A 17,629-nucleotide genomic window follows, 5' to 3' on the forward strand; every position below is an offset into this window, starting at 1 on the left:
GTGATTTCTGTCACTAGCATCTCTGAACCAATAGAGTGCAATAGTGCCCGTCCATTTTCATCAGCAGCCTTGGTTCTGGGAAGTATTTTTCACATTTTATTTTCCCATAGGGATTTTAAAAAAAGAGTTACTGCACAACATGAATTTGAATTTGAAAAAATGGACAAAGTTACAAGACTGTGTACTTTGTTGTTGTGGTCCTTCATGGGAGTGGGTGGGTGCAGAAAGGTTTCAGAATACTTTGTTTCTGAACAGAGAAAATCCTGCCCCAAACTAACACAACATTTTTTTGTTTTAGATAAACAAAAGTCTTATGGATGGAAGTTTTATGAAAATGAGAGGTGGGTAAATGATGAAGGAATTAAAATTTTTGGGTAAACCATCCCTTAAAAATGGCCTACTTAAAGAAAAATGACACAATTCAGCTTTAACTGAAGGAAAGGTGGTAAAAAGGTTGAATCTTGTCCCATAGATTCTGAAAAACTCCAGATCTGTGGAGGAATCAAATTTGTGACATCAAGCAAAGAGTGTAACTTGTGGAGTGTGTAGACCAAATCATCACTTTCAATACTATACAAAATAAAATCAATCTTCAATTGTGGTAAGTGCGTTTCTGGTCTCTTAAACATAGCAATGACAGGAATGATTTAGCATTTATTTAATTCTGTACATAATATAACAAATGAATAATAGAGTTGCTTATATTGAATCTGCACACTCCTCAATACAACAGCATGTCAAAGGAATGCAACAGAAAATTGGACACCAGTTCTGACAATTTGAGAGACAAGAGATAAAACAATTTGCATGCCAGACAAATAAAGTGACAAAGAAATGTGGGCAAAATGCTACTGATTAAAAAAAAAAAATCTATGACAAAACTGTGAGTGCTGGCCTATAAGCCTATGCTTGGCAACAAGGCTTGCATGAGAAACAAAAAAAAGAGACAAAATGAGCAACAAAAAGATGCAAAAAAAAAAAATGAAATGGGTGGAAATGTAAAACTGAGTGGGCAAAAACACTGAAAACCAACAAAAAACTTGTCTACAGGACCCAAAAATCTTCATCAAATCTTATCAAATTGAGTACCACTGGAGTTCAACAACTGGGTGAGTCAGAGGGAAAGAGAACATAGACATCAGACAGACAGAGAAGTGCAAATGTCCCCTTTTACGCCAAAAGGGACCCTTCTTACATCACTAGTCACGGCACTCATTTTCTTAATGTGACGCATCTGAGGAGTGTCAAATGAGGCAGCACCATGGAGGGATGGCTTTTCCTCCACCTAAAAAGTGCAGTGAAATGGCAGGGTAACATCAATGAGATGGGACAGAACAGTGAAAATGAATTTATGAATGAACAGATGGAAGGATTACAGAGAAAGGAAAGAATCAGGTGTATAGACATGAATAAATACAGCGCAGAGAGAAAACAGTGAGCAGATGAGGATGGTACAGATTACAAGAGACACTCAGGGCTCACATAGACAATGACAGTATTAATGCTGATGGGCATGAGAAGCACTGCTGAGGCATTTGAATCTGCTACAGTTATTTTTGAGTACTACCGCATAATGATGACATGCAGCTCCCATGATGGTGAAGGTGTAAAGAAATCATTGTCAAAATACATATCCAGCAGCTTCAAACGAAAGCCCTGTGTTCCTTGTGGATAAATACAATTAGTCTATGGATTGCATCGTGTCAAGTGTGGAGGTGCGAATGGTATTACCTGACTGGTCAGTTGGGACACCTCAGTGGCCAGGGTGATATCAGGACGGCCGAGCAGCGTTCCACCACGGCTGGCCTCCTGGCGAGCCTTATCACGGTATCCGATCTACAAGAACAGTTTTTGCAACCATTACTACCTACTATTACAACAATGCATGTGTTTTGTCAAGACTTTACTACAGAGGATTGCATACTAAAAGGAACAGTTCACCCAACAATAAAAAATTATATCATTATTTACTTCCATGTGGTTCAAAACCCATAAGATTTTTGTTCTTCTTTGAAACACAGATATTTTAGGGAAACCTGAGAGATTTCTGACCTTCCATTGAAAGTCCATTCCCCTTTAAAAACTTTAAAAACATTTTAAAAAGTACATATAATAAAGAGATCATAAAAAGAATCCATATGCTTCTTATTTCAAGTCTTTAGAAAAGATACAATCGTTTTATATAATAATAACATATTTAATGTATGTTTTTAATCACATATAAACATAAATCTTGTCGCTTTGTGTGCAAGAACCAATAAGGTTTGTTCTTGGGTGTCAAGCAAGCACAGCTGAGCTGCCGTTGACCATATATGGGTGTTTTATATATGTGAATGAAAGTTTTATGTGTTTGGAATGACATAAGGCAGGCTGGGTAATTGAACAGAATTTGAACTGTCCCTTTAAAGTGTCCCTCACCTCACTGACGAGCTTAGCAGCTTGAGTGGCTTTCCTGATGTCTGGGCGGTCAGCAACCGGAGTGTACGTCAGCTTGGCTTTAGCCTCCTGCTTATAGGCGATCTATACAAAAAGAGATGTGGGATTTACAATGATCTCTGTCTGAGACTATTATTTGAGGCAGATATTTGTTAGTTCCTTACATTGCTTTGGTTCTTGGCCACTTCCATGGCATGTTGCACATCAGGAGGAGCAATCATTTGGTTGTAATTAGACTTGCCTTTCTCCTTCTCAAACTTCTGCTTGTACAATTTCTGTGAAAAAATCATGTGAGATTATGATTGGCGATCTCAGTCGCTACAAATGAGATTTACTGTAATAAAGGGGTGAAAACGGAGTATTTAGACTTACAGCACTTGTGATTTTGGCAACCTCTTTGCTGTGGGCAGTCTCCTGGGTTTCAGCAAGAGTGGTGAAGCCGCCTGACTGGAGATCCTTTTTGCTGGCCTCCTTGTATCTGGTCTGCAGAAAAAGTTGTAAAACATGAATTCTCAAAAATATTTTACGGTGCTTTAATTAATCTACACACATTACAACATTACATTGTGCCTTACCTCAGACACAAGTTTAGCCACTGATTTAGCATGAAGGATTTGAGGAGTGTCATGGACAGCAATGTACTGGCCTTTGGTCTTTTCATACTTCTCCTTGTATTTCACCTGAAGAACCGTGACATTTTTATTAGTTTAACTAGTCACATTTTGTATGTTGATTCTCAAAATTGGAAAACGTATATGGAAAATGGCACTCACATCGCTGGCAAGCTCAGAGTTCTGCTTAGCCAGAATGGTGTATTTATCATCAGTAACAGACATTACACAGCCCTTCAACATTTCCTTATCGTACTTGTACTCAACCTGTGAATTACAAACAAATCAATTCATTAATCTGTAATGATTTTTTTCTCTATAACTGAAACCGTGGTAGAAAATCGAATGGCACGAACATCACTCTGCTGGAAGCTGTTCTTCGCAGCATGGACGAAATCAGGTCTGTCCACAGTCCAGATCCATTTGTTCTTGGTGGCCTCATACTTCTTCTTGTAGTCAAGCTACAAGGAGGAAAAGCACAAAAAATGATATGCATAATGAGACGCTGACTTGCAACTCAGTTTCACAGATGCTCACTGCAGATCAATGCAGACTCACATTGCTGATGTTCTTGTAGGCTTCCTTGGCGGCACGAATGTCGTGAGCGTCAGGTGCCATGTTGATGTGAGCCTTGTTTCTTTCATACACTTCCTTGTATTTCAGCTGTAAAAAAACAGAAGGTTGAAATTAAGTATATACTGACATAAAAAGAAATTGGTTCCTTTCTGCAAACGTAATGAAAGGTTAACCTACATTGCTGGTGATCTCCTTGACCTTCTTCATGTGCTGGCTCATGGGAGTGTCATGTCCAAGAGTGTAACTTGTCGCTTTGGTCTTGTTGTGTTCCATCTTATAAATGATCTAGAGAAGAGAACAGATGAATGCATTCACATACAATGACTGGAGTAATTCTCAAGTGGCATCTATATGTGTGAAAATTAGGAACATCTATATGCATGTACAAATGCTTTCCACGTTATGGAAGGCAGATTGTGATGATACTCACATCGCTGATCTGCTTGCTGCGCTTGGCAACTTGGTAATCAGGGGTATCCAGCACTGCAGTGTACTTCGACTTGGCACGTTCATACTGCTCTCTGTACTTCCACTACAGGAAGTGATGGACAAGAAATGATAGTCAGTCTTAGTCAATCTTAATTAAGTTATTAAAAGTTACGGAAAGTTGTATAATGACTGGCAATATCATGCATTAAACGGGAAGGGTTTATCATGACAGACTTCATTTAAGCTGAAACTTGCCTTCCACAAAATTCATCCAGTGGAAAGCATGCAAAAAATGGTTTATGGATAGATGCACACAAACTTACATGCAACAGAGAACATGCAATATGCAGTGAGACAAAAGATGGAAGTGAAAAGCAGCCTCAGGCAACAGTATACACAAAGACACTGACAAGTTAATGCTACCGTATAATGTCTTCATCTCTATGCTCATTCTTCTGCAAACTTTTGAACATGGCATATCATCTCTGAATGTATTTTTTCTTTTATTGATGCTTCTGTTTATATAAAAAAATCACAATAAACATTGGCATTTTGACTAAATGTATTTTAGGCCAACCTATTTATTTTATTAAATATTTTAATTACTTAATTTAACCGATGCATCGTTTCTTTTTTCATTGTAAAATAATAACCTGATTCAAAGAAACTAGAGGAAAACACCACCAAGACATCTTAAAGTAGGGCAGACCAGGCTAATTATCACACTTCTTACTCCACTGAATACAGTTTAGGGTAAAACGTGTGGCATCTTGCCCCCACAAACTGTGACGATTTGCCCTGACCTGACATTTATGAAAACATCCTTAGACTAACATAGCTTAACTTTCAGTTAAAATCTACCTCTCTTATATAGCTGACATGCATGAATGCCAGCTTAGTAATACTGTGTCATAGTGTCAGTCTCTCCTACATACAGCCTGTATACTGAAACATTGCTTTACCTGTTTTTCCTAGCAAAATCAATGGAGTTATGGAAAGTGATCAGTGGATGTGTTTTAAAAGCAGGGTATGGTAGAAAATCCAAACTAGTGATAGTTAAAGGCTGCATATGACCATTAAAGGTGAAGTTAGGGGTGCATTGATGAAAAGATGAGATTTGTATGGGGAATGGAGGACTACCAATGGGCAGATGGTTACCTTACTCCACATGCCAGAGTTGTACATTGCAACAAGAATGTCAGGACGGAGCAGCTCATTGCAGCCACTCTTGAGTAACTCCTTGGCCTTGAATTTATATTTTCCCTGTCCATTGAGAAAACACATAGATGCACAAATCATGCCACAAGTGAAGACAGAGCCGGAAAAAGTGGCTCCTGAAGTCCAGATAGAGTTGCTCAGTTCCAAACTGTGTACTCCAGATAAGGGATTTCAAAAGAGTAACCTTAACTCATGACCCAACAACCAAACTGTTCAGATGAAGCAATATCTGGAGCACACAGATTTGGTCCAAGCTGTGTACACTCAAAAAAGTCCTGTTTGGGTTTTGGAACACAAGCAGACACCTAAATCATGGGAGAGAAAGAGACACGATCGAGAGACATTGAAGCCATGCGACAGAGCCATCCAGTGGATCGGAGACGACCTCATGCTCAGGCCCCTGTGGCAGGCGATGGACCCGTAGGGAGCGGCTGGAGCTGGTGGCTTTACCTGACTCATCTTGCTGGCCTCCTTAGCCAACATGTTTCTAGGATCATCTACAACTACGGTGTACTTATCCTTAGACTTCTCATAGCTGGCACGGTAGGACCTCTGCTCAGGATTTCAAAACAGGAGTTAAAGACAACTGCCTCGAAAGCAGTAAAGATAAGCACTCATTCAGAGGAGAAAATATGTCATAACAGGTAAACTCAAAGTGAAATCTTAGTAAAGATATGACTTAAAGGGAAAAAAATGACATATAAACTTAACAGACATCAATTTGAGATGGTAATATACATGTTGTAATAGTTTACCTTTAAAGCTATACCCATTACAGAGACAGTGGAAGAGAAAAAGGTTATGTAAGCATACACTTTGTATTTTTCTTGCTTCTCCATTATTCTCATTGTATTAAGCCATTAATATATCATTGTATTATGAAATGTAGTCATGCTTTCATTGACTTACATCATTGATCAAAAGTGAAGCGTTCTTGGCAGCCTCAAAGAATGGTGTGTCACATGTGTATTTGAAGTTGGCTCTGTTCTTCTCATAAGATGCTTTGTAGAGTCTCTGTTAATAAAAACCAATAGAAGAGAGTAAGTGGAGGCTTTGTCATATACCATAGTACTGAGTAAATGAGTATAAATGAGTAAAATTGTGTTTTTTCTTTACTTCGCTGTAGAGGGCCTTGTTGTGTTCAGCATGCACCATCTCAGGTGTGTCCCACACGTAGCATCCGATGCCCTTGATCCAGTCCAGATCCTCTTTGTATTTGATCTAAAGAGGATAAGAACATGTGAGAGTAGTTAAACAGCAACATGAGTTTCTTTCAATGATGCCGTGAGCTGTCAAATTGCAGAAACAAGAAGGACGTTTAGTTATTTATACTCACGTCACTGATGCAGTCCCTCACAATCTTGCTGTGGAAGAACTCAGGGCGGTCAGGGATAGACTTCCAGGTGCCCAAAGTGCTGATGTACTTCTCCCTGTATTTGACCTGTAAAAGGAGTGAGTGAGTGAGTGACAGGACTTCTCAATAAATCACATTCATGTTTAAAGCAAACCAAAAGTCTTTAAGTTTACTGACCTCACTGATGTCATCTCTGACCCTTTTGGCACAGAGAATATCCAGGGCGTCCTTGTCAGCGTGGTAGTGCCCCTTAGACAGCTCAAAGGTCTCCTTGTAGCGCAACTAAAGTTGATAAAATTGATTTTTGTTGATTTTTTAGAAGGGCTCTATTACTGATATCGACAGGCCAATAAAGCAAGCAATAAGGCATCTGGTTGACTTACATCGCTGGCATTGAGGTAGGCTTTCTTGGAACGAACCAGAATTGGTGTGTCATGGATGGCAGTATACTTGTGCTTCATCTTCTCATACTGTTCCTTGTACTTTTTCTAAAGATGATACAATAGAAGAATTACAGGCTTGTCTGCATACAGACATGTTATTTAGTGCTAAAAAGATCTAAGTCTGGTGAAAAGCTCAAATTACCTCACTGTACACCACTTTCATGGAACGGGCATGATCCAAGATGGGAGTGTGTGATTCTGGGGTGAAGAAGGCCCTCTCCTTGGATGCCAGATCAATGTACTGGAACTGTGAAGAGTCACAATATTTTTATGGTGAATATCTACTTTTCTCCAGTGGATTGAGAAAATCTACCAGGTAAGAAATTTAAATACTTCTTACAAGTAATGGAATGCTGTTTTGCATTATTTTTGTTGAAAAAATAGATATAAAACAAATATTTTTGTGCCCATGACAATAGGATCATTTACAGTAGCTCTTTTTTCCTTTTATATTAAGTGACTAACAGCAGAGGTTACTGTGTTACTCGCAGCATCATATTAGCCAGTCTCATTCTCTAACAGAAACTGTCACAAAAATGAGGAAACGTTGTTTTGTTTTCATCATATGAATGCCTAATGCAAAGAATATTCCACATACAGTGTGTGTCAGCATATGAACTAGAACTAGTCAAATTCTAATGGTAATTTTTCTAAAGGTGAAAGTTGATAAAAGACACATAAAGGCTGAAATACACATTAGGCATCATACACTTTTCAACTTTGTAAATGGTTACAGAGAAAAAATGGGCATCATTCACTAAATGAATAAGGATCACACTACCAGATTTTCAAGTCGTTTTGAACACAACAAACTTACACAGAAACATGTGCTTGCTGCTAGGAGATGCTTGACAAATAAAAATAATACAATGCTATGCATTCTAAAATAAGCTCAAAATATCAAATATGTTTGATATCCTAAGTCTGTGTTTTGTATATCTTTGATTGGAAATCGCTTTTGTCAGTTATGTCAGCGAGGGTCAGACTGTCATTTGTCAAATTTACCACCCATTTAATTCTGAACCCTGAGTATGACAGGGTTCTTAATTCGACACATTATAACAAGTCATTATTTACATTTAATTGCGGTTAGGGCTGAAAGTGACTTACATGGTTGGTCAGACTCTGTGCCCACTTGGCTCTCTTAATTTCCAGGCCATCCACAGTGGTGGTGCATTTTGTCTTTTCCTTATTGCCCTCAGCTCGGTACACAATCTGTGGACGGAAACAGATAAAGAGACATTTAAGAATGTGAATAGGCTTTAAAACAGGAGTGAGATGTCAGGCCTGAGGCCGATATAAAACCACTCACATTACTCATGTGGGTCTTGAGTTCAGTCACACGCTTGTACTCTGGTGTGTCCAGGACTACACTGAAGTTGGAAAAGTTCTTCTTGGCATCAACCTCATATGATTTCTAGAAAATAAATAAAAAAATCCTGATTAGTACCAAAAATAATCAGAATGAACCATTGTAAGTGAAATATGACCTGCATGATAAGTGAATGAATAATTACTCTGAACTTGGTGATCTCGCGGATTCGGACCATCTCAGGAGAGTCTGCCATAAAGCAGCCAATGCCTCTCAGCCAATGCAAATCCTCTTTATATTTCAGCTGCAGAAGATATAAACACAGTTAACATACCTGCAAATGTCAAGGCGGGAAATGCTATGCATGCATCTCTTGCAGTATGCCACAGTAAATTTGGGTGCATGTAGTATGGGTGACACCTACATCGCTGTTCATCTCGTTGACATGGAAGCAATGCATCAGCTCTGGGGTGATGGGCATGGGCAGAAGAGTTCCTCTGCTGTTGTAGTACTTCTCCTTATAGCACAGCTGTAGAGGGAAATGAACCATTATTAGGGCATCAAATAATTCTGTGGGTGTAGCATGTGAGACAGAACTCATGTTTCATAATAAAGACATACTTACATCACTGATTGCTTGTTGAGTGGCCTTAACCTGCCGGATCTCAGGTGTGTCATACTCAGAGTGGATCTTGTCCTTTTCCTTCTCATATTTCTCACGATACAGTCGCTATGACAAAAAGAAACCTAGTTAATATCCCTGTTTGTGATAAAGTTTACATTCCCAAAGTGAAACACGTTATATTTATCTTGGACTTACTTGGTTGGTGACCTTGTTAGCCTTCCTTATGGAGACAAAGTTGACACCTTCAGGACCTAGTTTGTAGCTCCTGGCTTTCATCAGCTCATAGGCTTCCTTGTACTTCATCTACAGACATTGGAACATCAGATGAGATGCATTCATAACATTTAATCTCTTTTTTTATTTTAAAAACTGAGGTGTTCTCATACATTGCTGGTGATGATGCTGTTGGCCTTGGCCTGTTTGTTTAGGGGAGTGTCGTAGGGCAGAGAGTAACCAGTGGGCATAAACATCTTATTGGCCTCTTTGTAGAAGTTCTGAAAGAAAGAATGGAAGTGATGTGAAGCATACATCAACGGAGAGATCAGTACACGTTCTTATGTATTGGTAAGAGGCATCATACGTCGCTCTGGATGTAGTTGGCTTGACGGGCCCTTTCAGTATCGACAGTCACAGCAGAAGCGGTGTTTTTACCCATGACGTTTGTGACGTAGTCATGATGGTAGTTAAGCTGTTGACAGAAAATACATTAGTTAGAAGGTTCTGCTTCAATCAAATTGCAGTAAAAGCCCTTAAATGTAAGTTGATTCATGTTTTTGAGATACCTCGCTCAAGTTCTTAGCGCTCTGCTTGCACGTTTCATAGACGGGGGTATCCATGACCACAGTGTAGTCCTTGAAGTGCTCGATTGCCTTAGCTCTGTAAAGATTCTGAAAGAGAACAGCATATAGGAGAAGAAGTCAACATGAGAGAGGATTGAGAAGGAGTAAAGTGAAAGAAAATGAAATGAGACTTACTTCGCTCTGCAGCTTCATAGATTGCTTACAACGAAGAATCTCAGGAGTGTCCCAAGCATAGCAGCCAATACCCTTCAACCAGTTGAGGTCATCTTTGTAGAAGATCTGAAATGAGATGCAATGTGAAGGCTACAGCTACCAAGAGACCTCAAACCAGTAAGACATGACAGTACACAAAAATTTGAAGCATGTTTGGAGGTACAGGTATAACTCACATCGCTCAGTTGCTCGTTGACCTTGCGGGCGTGCACGTACACCTGCATGTCAGGCAGGCAGATCCACTGGTGCAGATATTTACGGTAGTCAACCCCACTGACAGTCTTCTGAGTATTGCGTGCAGACACGATGTCAAGCATGTCGGGAGGTACGTGGACCTTTGCCTTGGTCTTCTCATATTTGTCTTTGTACAAGCGCTAATGGAAAAAGTGTTACAAAGAAGTTTCAATTATGTTGACATCTAGTAAGTTACAAAACTGGACCTCAGCTGACGCTTTACTCACATCCAGAACCAGTTTTCCAGCTTTGATACATCTTGCAGTAGCGGGGTCATCCTCAAGACACTTAGGCAGGCTGTACAGGGTCTTGAACTTCTCATAATCTTCCTTGTATTTAACCTACAGAAACCAAAGAAGGTGTAATGTCACAGTAATTAGATTGTTCTCTTTCTATGGAGGCAAGAATTGGAGAAGAGACTGGTGAAGAGACTCACATTGCTCAGGACAACCTTCTGTTGTTTGGCATGGACTAAGGCATGGGAATCGTGAGGGATGCTGTAGCTCTTGGCCTTGATCTTGTCCCAAGCTGCAGAATAGGCTTTCTAAATGTACACAAAGATATTTCAGAAACTGGGACAACAAATAAAACCAGTAACACAGCATTTTAGAGGTTTTCACGCAGGCTTACGGTGCTGTAGATCTCCTTCAGGTTAAAGCATCTTGCGTAGTCACAGGTGTCCAGAACAGTGGTGTAAATGTGTTTCTCCTTATGATATGCCTCTCTGTAGTTCAACTGTGGATAAAACACAAAATATGCAGCATATTACCAAGTGAACTAAAAAGTACTGTGCTCTTAATAATACTCAAGTATTTCACTGAGCAATTCATGGCAGATTATGGGAGTTCTAACCTCGCTGGCCCAAGTGTGGCCCAGAACAGCAGTCACATATACAGGTGTATCTGTCACAATGGAGTAGTTGTTCCATTCCTTCTTGCCTTCTGCCTTATATTTAATCTGTGTGGAAACAAACATTAAACCTTCAAACAGGTGGAAACATAATGTCTCTTCATTGTCAATGGCTAGATGAGTCGCAAAAATGTTACTCACATCACTCTGAAGCTCATATGACTTCTTGGCACGCACAATCTCAGGAGTATCCCAGACGTAACAGCCAACACCCTTCATCCAGTTCAGGTCATCTTTGTAGAACACCTGCCAGGGAGAAATTAGTCAAATGTAGCCATTCAACAAACCTGACCCAGTGTAAATATCACTGTAACCATAACCTACATCACTCAAGATCTCATTGGCCTTGCGTGCACGGATGGCATCGTTCTGATCAGGGTGGCATGTCCACTGGTGCAGGTATGTACGGTATAGCACATCAGTCAGGATTTCCTGGCATTTCTTGGCAACCACGTGGCTGATCATATCAGCAGGAATGTGGAGCTTAGTTTTGGTTTCATTGTAGGCTTTGTGGTAGTCTCTCTGTAGGACAGATCAAAAAAGTCTGGTTAATGAGGAATTAAAATATAGACTATACAAGTGAATAAAGAACAGCAACCTTAGAACTATAGTAATAATAAAAACAACTCACCAGATTCTTAATTTTCTCCATTTGGCCAGAGCGAACCACCTCAGGGAAGTCAACTAGTGTTGAAGCCAAGTAGTGGCCTTTGGCCTTCTCATGAGCATCAAGGTACTTATACTGCAGTATTTTAATACAAGAAACAATTGTTTACACCACTTAAAAAACAGTTTTTAACAGTGTTTGAAGCAACAACAAAAAAATCAACAGGGGTATCATTAATACTTATTTATTTTTGATACTTACATTACTGATCATGTCTCTGGTCTTCTTGGCTTGTTGTACTGGTATATATTTATGATTCAGCTGGTAGCCAGTGGCTTTGCTCTCATCCCAGTTGACTTTGTACAATTTCTAGAATAACAACAGCAAAAACCTTCTAAGTGTAATGTATTACATAAATAAAATGCAAATACATACAAATAAGTCTGGAATGGGCATTGTTACCTCACTGATCATCTTTGCGACCTCTCTAGAGTGAGCCAACTGTGGTGTATCCTCAGATCCGATGTAGTGGCCCTTCTCCAGGTTAAATGATTCTTTGTACTTCAGCTGATTAACAACAGAAAGATCGACGTAATAGATAAGTTAACCTCTTCACACCAGTTTGTCCCTATGAAGCCAAAAATGCCCAAATCTGAGACACACTTACATCACTGAGGTTAAAGGCGTTAACCTTTGCAAGAACAACCTCAGGGCGATCCACAATGTGGGTAAATCTGCCAAAGTTTTCCTTAGCATCCTTCTTGTAAAGTCTCTGCATGGGGAAAAGAAACAGGCATTGTTGTAAGACAATGGAGGTTTGTATTATAAGTGAGAATTTGCAAGGGAAAAAACTGTTTGGTCAAACTTACATCATTCATAATTTCCTGGGCTTTTCGGACTTTGACATGATCCACACAATCAGCAGCCACCCAGCCACAACCACGTAACCATTCCAGATCTGCTTTGTAGACATTCTGGAGGAAGAGTATTATATTAAATTCAGAGCAGTCAAATCAGCGGTCTTCTAAAACAAACAAAACTTTACCTTCATTCTCATATTTGAATAAACAAGAAGAATAATTTTGATTTGAAAACCTCTTTAACCAATACTTACGTCACTGGCTAAGTCATACGCTTTACGGGCCTGAATTACATAATTCTGATCAGGCAAGCATGTCCACTGGTGCAGGCGAGTTCTGTACTTGTCATCATTGACTTGGATCTGGCACTTCTTTGCATGTTCAAATGCCAGCATGTCCACTGGAAGGTTGAATTTAGTTTTGGACTTGTTGAAGTCCTTCTTGTAAAGAGCATCACTAGCAATCCTAGCTGAGTTCAAGGCCAGCATGAGCAGAGGATCATCCTGGACGCTCAGGGCTCCAATGTGATGGCCAACTTGCTTACGATAACCAGCCTTGTACTTGTGCTGCAAAAAAGATGATCATTTATTTGTGAGCATGAATAAAATTAAAGTGAAATGGGTTTAGGTATAGTTTTATATATTTACTTACGTTACTCTGTACTTTAGTGGTCTGGATGCATTGTTTAATTGGAACTGCATCTCCGGGCATGAAGTATGATGTGGCCTTGGTCTTGTCCCAGTTTTTGGTGTAGAAGTGCTACAAGTGGTGTTTAAAATGGCCTTTCTGTTAGTACTCACCTTTAAGCAATCATTACAGAAAACATTTATTTCTCAAAAAGAAAATTGCATTACCGGGTGGTACATTTTGGACACTTCCCTGGCTGTAGCCAAAACTGGAGAGTCTGTCAGCGTGTATTTAATTTTGTCCTGGTGCCAGGCCTCACGGTACTTAGCCTGAGAAGAAAAAATAAAAAGGATACTTAGAGAACAGTCATATCTGAAAACCACACATGAAACTAATGTCGTAGGGGTGACAACATTTCAATGGAGAGAACACGATTTTGTCAACTAAATATTCTGTAATAGGTATGTTGTTTAATAGTAATAGTAAGAGCAATAGCAATGGTAATAGTAACTATGAGAAACACAAGGCTTATTATACTCGCATTTATACATCTACTTTTAAAATAAACTTTTATTTCATTTTTTCAGTTTTATTTCTCATTTATTTTTATAGTTTTAAAAATGACTTTTAAAATGATTTTATTTTGCATATGTAATGCACTTTGAATTACTGTAATGAAGTGTACTTTTAATTAAAACTAAAATATTTATATATTATGTTGAAATGATTAGACAAAGTAGACTATGCTTTTATCCAAAGCAACTTACAATTTCAGGTTTGTTAGAAAGCTAGATTAGGTAACAAATGCCTTGGTTTAAGGTTGTATTTAATCACATGTTTGAAGTGTGCCCTGAAAATCTCCTACTATCCATTCACTATTACGAAGGAAATTAAATAATATGGCTTATAAACCAAAGTTTTAGTTTATAATTTTTGTGTATGGAAACTGCTTAAAAATAACCTTATAATACTGTCTGATTATCTCTTTTCATATAATTACAGTTTTGAATGACTGGATGATAGTATAATATATGTCTTCTTGCTTACCTCATTGAGCACATCAGCAGCATTTTTGGAGAGCACAAAGTCCATTCTTTCAATTGGTGTTGTATATTTCTGCTCATCCAGTTTCACACGGTAGCCTCTCTGTGAATCAGAAAAAAATCAGCAATTCATTACATTTCTACATACAGTAGAAATAATTATAGCATTTCTACTGGTAGAAGTACTGGTAGAAGCAATTACAATATACAGTGCCAAATGACTTACTTCAGACAGAATCTTTTGGGCATTCCTCACTTTGATGACTTCAACAGACTCATGGGGAATCCATCCACATCCCCTGAGCCACTCCAAGTCAGCCTTGTACACAGCCTAAACATCAAAAACAATCAAATGAAACAATGTCTTGCACTCTATTTTGTAGATTAAAAAAAAAAAACATGATCAAAGCTAAACTTACATCACTACGCAGATCATAGACCTTCCTGGCCTGGACAACATCGTTGGAGTCGGGCAGGCAGGTCCAGTTGTGCAGGTAGGTTCTGTAGTTGGCATCATTAACTTGGATCTGGCACTTCTTGGCCAGCTCAAGAGACAGCAGGTCTACTGGGAGGTGGAACTTGGTCTTGGACTTGTTGAAGTCTTTCTTGTAAAGAGCATCACTAGCAATTCTAGCTGAGTTCAAGGCCAGCATGATCAGAGGATCATCTTGGACACTGCGGGCTCCAATGTGATGGCCAACTTGCTTACGATAACCAGCCTTGTACTTGTACTGCATTTAAAAGATGATCAAATCGGTTGTAAGTATCACTCTTAAATAGCAGAAAGGAGATTTAAGATCTTTCACAATATAAGAGAGATTCAGAAAACAGACAGAAAAAACATGACTTTGTGATGTCTTACGTCACTGGCTATATCTCTGGATGCTTTAGCCTTGATCACAGACACGGCATCCTCTTTGATGTGGTATGCCTTCGCCTTTGTAGCATCCCAGTTTTTGGAATACATTTTCTGCAACAGGACAAAAAAGGTGGAAATTCAAAACACAATAATTTAATAGCATAACAAGCTCACAAAACAGAATTCATTTGAGTAATACTCAGCAATCTTGCATGTGACTTTGCTTACATTGCTGACAGCAATGGCATTGGCTCTGGACAACTCGATGGCAGGTGTATCTGGCATGATGTGGACAGATGTCTTATCTTTGTCCCATGCTTCTCTGTATTTTCTCTGTGAACAAAATCATAATTCAAATAATAAAGAAAAATTAAAGGCACACATTGATGCAAAAATAAAAAAGACAGCTATTACATTCATTTAGCACAATTTTACATTTCTAATTAACTGTACATATAAATATAATTACTATAATATAATAATAATAATTATTATATTTCTTTCAAAAATGAGAAATTTTGATTAGTAATTCACTGCAATTAAAATAAAAAATATATTTTCACCCGATGTTTGTGCTATTCATTTCCATTCTTATTAGAGCAACTGTCTTCAACCTTAGTTTAGCTGTAATTTGAACATTAACATTTGAGTACCAATGAAAAGGAATGGCAATAATCTTACATCGCTGAGGATGTCAGCATTTTGCTTGGCTAGGACAATAACAGGCAGGTCCACAGCACTGGTAAACTTGACTGTGCTGGGAAGCTGGCGGTACAATTTCTCATTAAGGATAGCCTGAGCATTCTTGGCTTTGACGACGTCAATGGATCCTTGCGGCATCCAGCCACATCCACGGATCCACTCAAGATCAGCTTTGTACACAGCCTAGTTTGAAAGTTTACCAAAAAAAAGGTATTCATGTAGTAACATAACAAACCAATGTAAACAGCACAGTGTGTCAAACAAGGCATATACGTACATCACTGCGGAGGTCATAGACCTTCCTGGCCTGGACAACATCATTGGAGTCGGGCAGGCAGGTCCAGTTGTGCAGGTAGGTTCTGTAGTTGGCATCATTGACCTGGATCTGGCACTTCTTGGCCAACTCAAGAGACAGCAGGTCCACTGGGAGGTTGAACTTGGTCTTCGATTTGTTGAAATCTTTCTTGTAGAGAAGATCACTAGCAATCTTGCCTGAGTTCAAGGCCAGCATGATCAAGGGATCATCATGGATGCTGAGGGCTCCAATGTGGTGCCCCTGCTGCTTCCTGTATCCAGCTTTGTACTTGTACTGCAAGGTTTTAATACATAAAAGAAATTTGAGCACTATCGCTTAACAGTGTGTGCTTAATTTATTAGATAAGATCCACACTGAGACTTACATCACTAATGATGTCTCTGGAGGCCTTGGCAGATTTCACTGCAACAGCATCCTTAGGCAGGAAGTAGCCCTTCTTAAGACTGTTCTCATAGTCTTGACGGTAATATTTCTGCAAAGAACACGATGAAGCAACACAAACCGATTTCACAGGATTAAAAACTAAACTAGTGTGCATTTATTTCTGATTTAGTGGTCACTATAAAACAGTGCTGCAGTACTTACGATGCTTGTGTTGAGTTTGTTTTGTTTTCCAAGAACAATCTCAGGTGTGTCTGGCATGACATGGATATGAATCTTCTCCTTATTCCAGGCATCAAAATATGCATTCTGCAATGCAATAATAATGAAGACAAAAAGTTAAGACACATTCACCTCTGGTCTAAAAAATCTCAGCCCGCAACAGTGATTTCAAACAGCAATTTATTTTTACCTTTTATACAGATTAGTAAAATTTTCTAGGAAAATAATACCTTGTCCATGATCTTGGCATTAGCTTGGGCAAGAGCAAAAGGTACGGCATCAGTCTTGCTTGTATACTTGAAGTTGCTTGGATGCTGTCGGTACTTCCTTTCACTCAGAATTTCAGCAGCCTTTTTAGCCTTCTCTACATCAACTGAGCCTATGGGTACCCATCCTGTACCTCTGATCCATTCCATATCAGCCTTATACACAGCCTGATGGCAGAAAATACATGAGAAACAGTAAAACAATGCTGGTAGTATACGGTAGGTCTATTTATTATGGTTACAAATTAAAATTCCACAGAAACTCACATCACTCTGAAGATCGTAGACCTTCCTGGCCTGGACAACATCATTGGAGTCGGGCAGGCAGGTCCAGTTGTGCAGGTAGGTTCTGTAGTTGGCATCATTAACTTGGATCTGGCACTTCTTGGCCAGCTCAAGAGACAGCAGGTCCACTGGGAGGTTGAACTTGGTCTTGGACTTGTTAAAGTCTTTCTTGTAAAGAGCATCACTAGCAATCCTAGCTGAGTTCAATGCCAGCATGATCAGAGGATCATCTTGGACACTGAGGGCCCCGATGTGATGACCAACTTGCTTACGATAACCAGTCTTGTACTTGTACTGTGAA

General features: G+C 39.2%; 1 protein-coding gene across 4 annotated transcripts in view; it reads right to left on the reverse strand.

Annotated features, from left to right (window-relative positions):
- LOC107678501 (nebulin-like) overlaps nt 1-17,629 on the reverse strand; it is a 51,630-nt gene that overhangs the window by 6,852 nt on the left and 27,149 nt on the right. For 2 of the 4 annotated variants that reach the window (XM_016476311.1, XM_016474159.1), the window contains exons 66-119: nt 17,311-17,622; nt 17,008-17,211; nt 16,760-16,864; nt 16,539-16,646; nt 16,136-16,447; nt 15,838-16,041; nt 15,385-15,489; nt 15,160-15,267; nt 14,717-15,028; nt 14,524-14,628; nt 14,302-14,400; nt 13,482-13,583; nt 13,279-13,386; nt 12,882-13,193; nt 12,637-12,741; nt 12,435-12,539; nt 12,230-12,334; nt 12,029-12,136; nt 11,792-11,902; nt 11,485-11,682; nt 11,302-11,406; nt 11,104-11,208; nt 10,882-10,986; nt 10,688-10,795; nt 10,479-10,592; nt 10,194-10,391; nt 9,979-10,083; nt 9,787-9,891; nt 9,585-9,692; nt 9,391-9,498; nt 9,200-9,307; nt 9,005-9,109; nt 8,804-8,908; nt 8,585-8,683; nt 8,380-8,484; nt 8,178-8,282; nt 7,210-7,314; nt 7,008-7,112; nt 6,802-6,906; nt 6,607-6,711; nt 6,387-6,491; nt 6,180-6,284; nt 5,211-5,315; nt 4,054-4,155; nt 3,801-3,908; nt 3,606-3,710; nt 3,404-3,508; nt 3,210-3,314; nt 3,012-3,116; nt 2,809-2,919; nt 2,601-2,711; nt 2,419-2,520; nt 1,732-1,836; nt 1,196-1,285 (exon numbers count right to left, since the gene is read on the reverse strand). In XM_016476311.1, the coding sequence (XP_016331797.1) occupies nt 1,196-1,285; nt 1,732-1,836; nt 2,419-2,520; nt 2,601-2,711; nt 2,809-2,919; nt 3,012-3,116; nt 3,210-3,314; nt 3,404-3,508; nt 3,606-3,710; nt 3,801-3,908; nt 4,054-4,155; nt 5,211-5,315; nt 6,180-6,284; nt 6,387-6,491; nt 6,607-6,711; nt 6,802-6,906; nt 7,008-7,112; nt 7,210-7,314; nt 8,178-8,282; nt 8,380-8,484; nt 8,585-8,683; nt 8,804-8,908; nt 9,005-9,109; nt 9,200-9,307; nt 9,391-9,498; nt 9,585-9,692; nt 9,787-9,891; nt 9,979-10,083; nt 10,194-10,391; nt 10,479-10,592; nt 10,688-10,795; nt 10,882-10,986; nt 11,104-11,208; nt 11,302-11,406; nt 11,485-11,682; nt 11,792-11,902; nt 12,029-12,136; nt 12,230-12,334; nt 12,435-12,539; nt 12,637-12,741; nt 12,882-13,193; nt 13,279-13,386; nt 13,482-13,583; nt 14,302-14,400; nt 14,524-14,628; nt 14,717-15,028; nt 15,160-15,267; nt 15,385-15,489; nt 15,838-16,041; nt 16,136-16,447; nt 16,539-16,646; nt 16,760-16,864; nt 17,008-17,211; nt 17,311-17,622 (6,900 nt within the window). Of the gene's footprint in view, nt 1-1,195; nt 1,286-1,731; nt 1,837-2,418; nt 2,521-2,600; nt 2,712-2,808; nt 2,920-3,011; nt 3,117-3,209; nt 3,315-3,403; nt 3,509-3,605; nt 3,711-3,800; nt 3,909-4,053; nt 4,156-5,210; nt 5,316-5,720; nt 5,823-6,179; nt 6,285-6,386; nt 6,492-6,606; nt 6,712-6,801; nt 6,907-7,007; nt 7,113-7,209; nt 7,315-8,177; nt 8,283-8,379; nt 8,485-8,584; nt 8,684-8,803; nt 8,909-9,004; nt 9,110-9,199; nt 9,308-9,390; nt 9,499-9,584; nt 9,693-9,786; nt 9,892-9,978; nt 10,084-10,193; nt 10,392-10,478; nt 10,593-10,687; nt 10,796-10,881; nt 10,987-11,103; nt 11,209-11,301; nt 11,407-11,484; nt 11,683-11,791; nt 11,903-12,028; nt 12,137-12,229; nt 12,335-12,434; nt 12,540-12,636; nt 12,742-12,881; nt 13,194-13,278; nt 13,387-13,481; nt 13,584-14,301; nt 14,401-14,523; nt 14,629-14,716; nt 15,029-15,159; nt 15,268-15,384; nt 15,490-15,837; nt 16,042-16,135; nt 16,448-16,538; nt 16,647-16,759; nt 16,865-17,007; nt 17,212-17,310; nt 17,623-17,629 lie in introns of all 4 variants that reach the window. The other 2 variants (XM_016474842.1, XM_016475583.1) reach the window with 2 other exon arrangements.

The sequence above is a fragment of the Sinocyclocheilus anshuiensis genome, unplaced genomic scaffold (assembly GCF_001515605.1).
Source record: "Sinocyclocheilus anshuiensis isolate Anshui unplaced genomic scaffold, SAMN03320099.WGS_v1.1 scaffold277, whole genome shotgun sequence".
NCBI lineage: Eukaryota > Metazoa > Chordata > Actinopteri > Cypriniformes > Cyprinidae > Sinocyclocheilus > Sinocyclocheilus anshuiensis.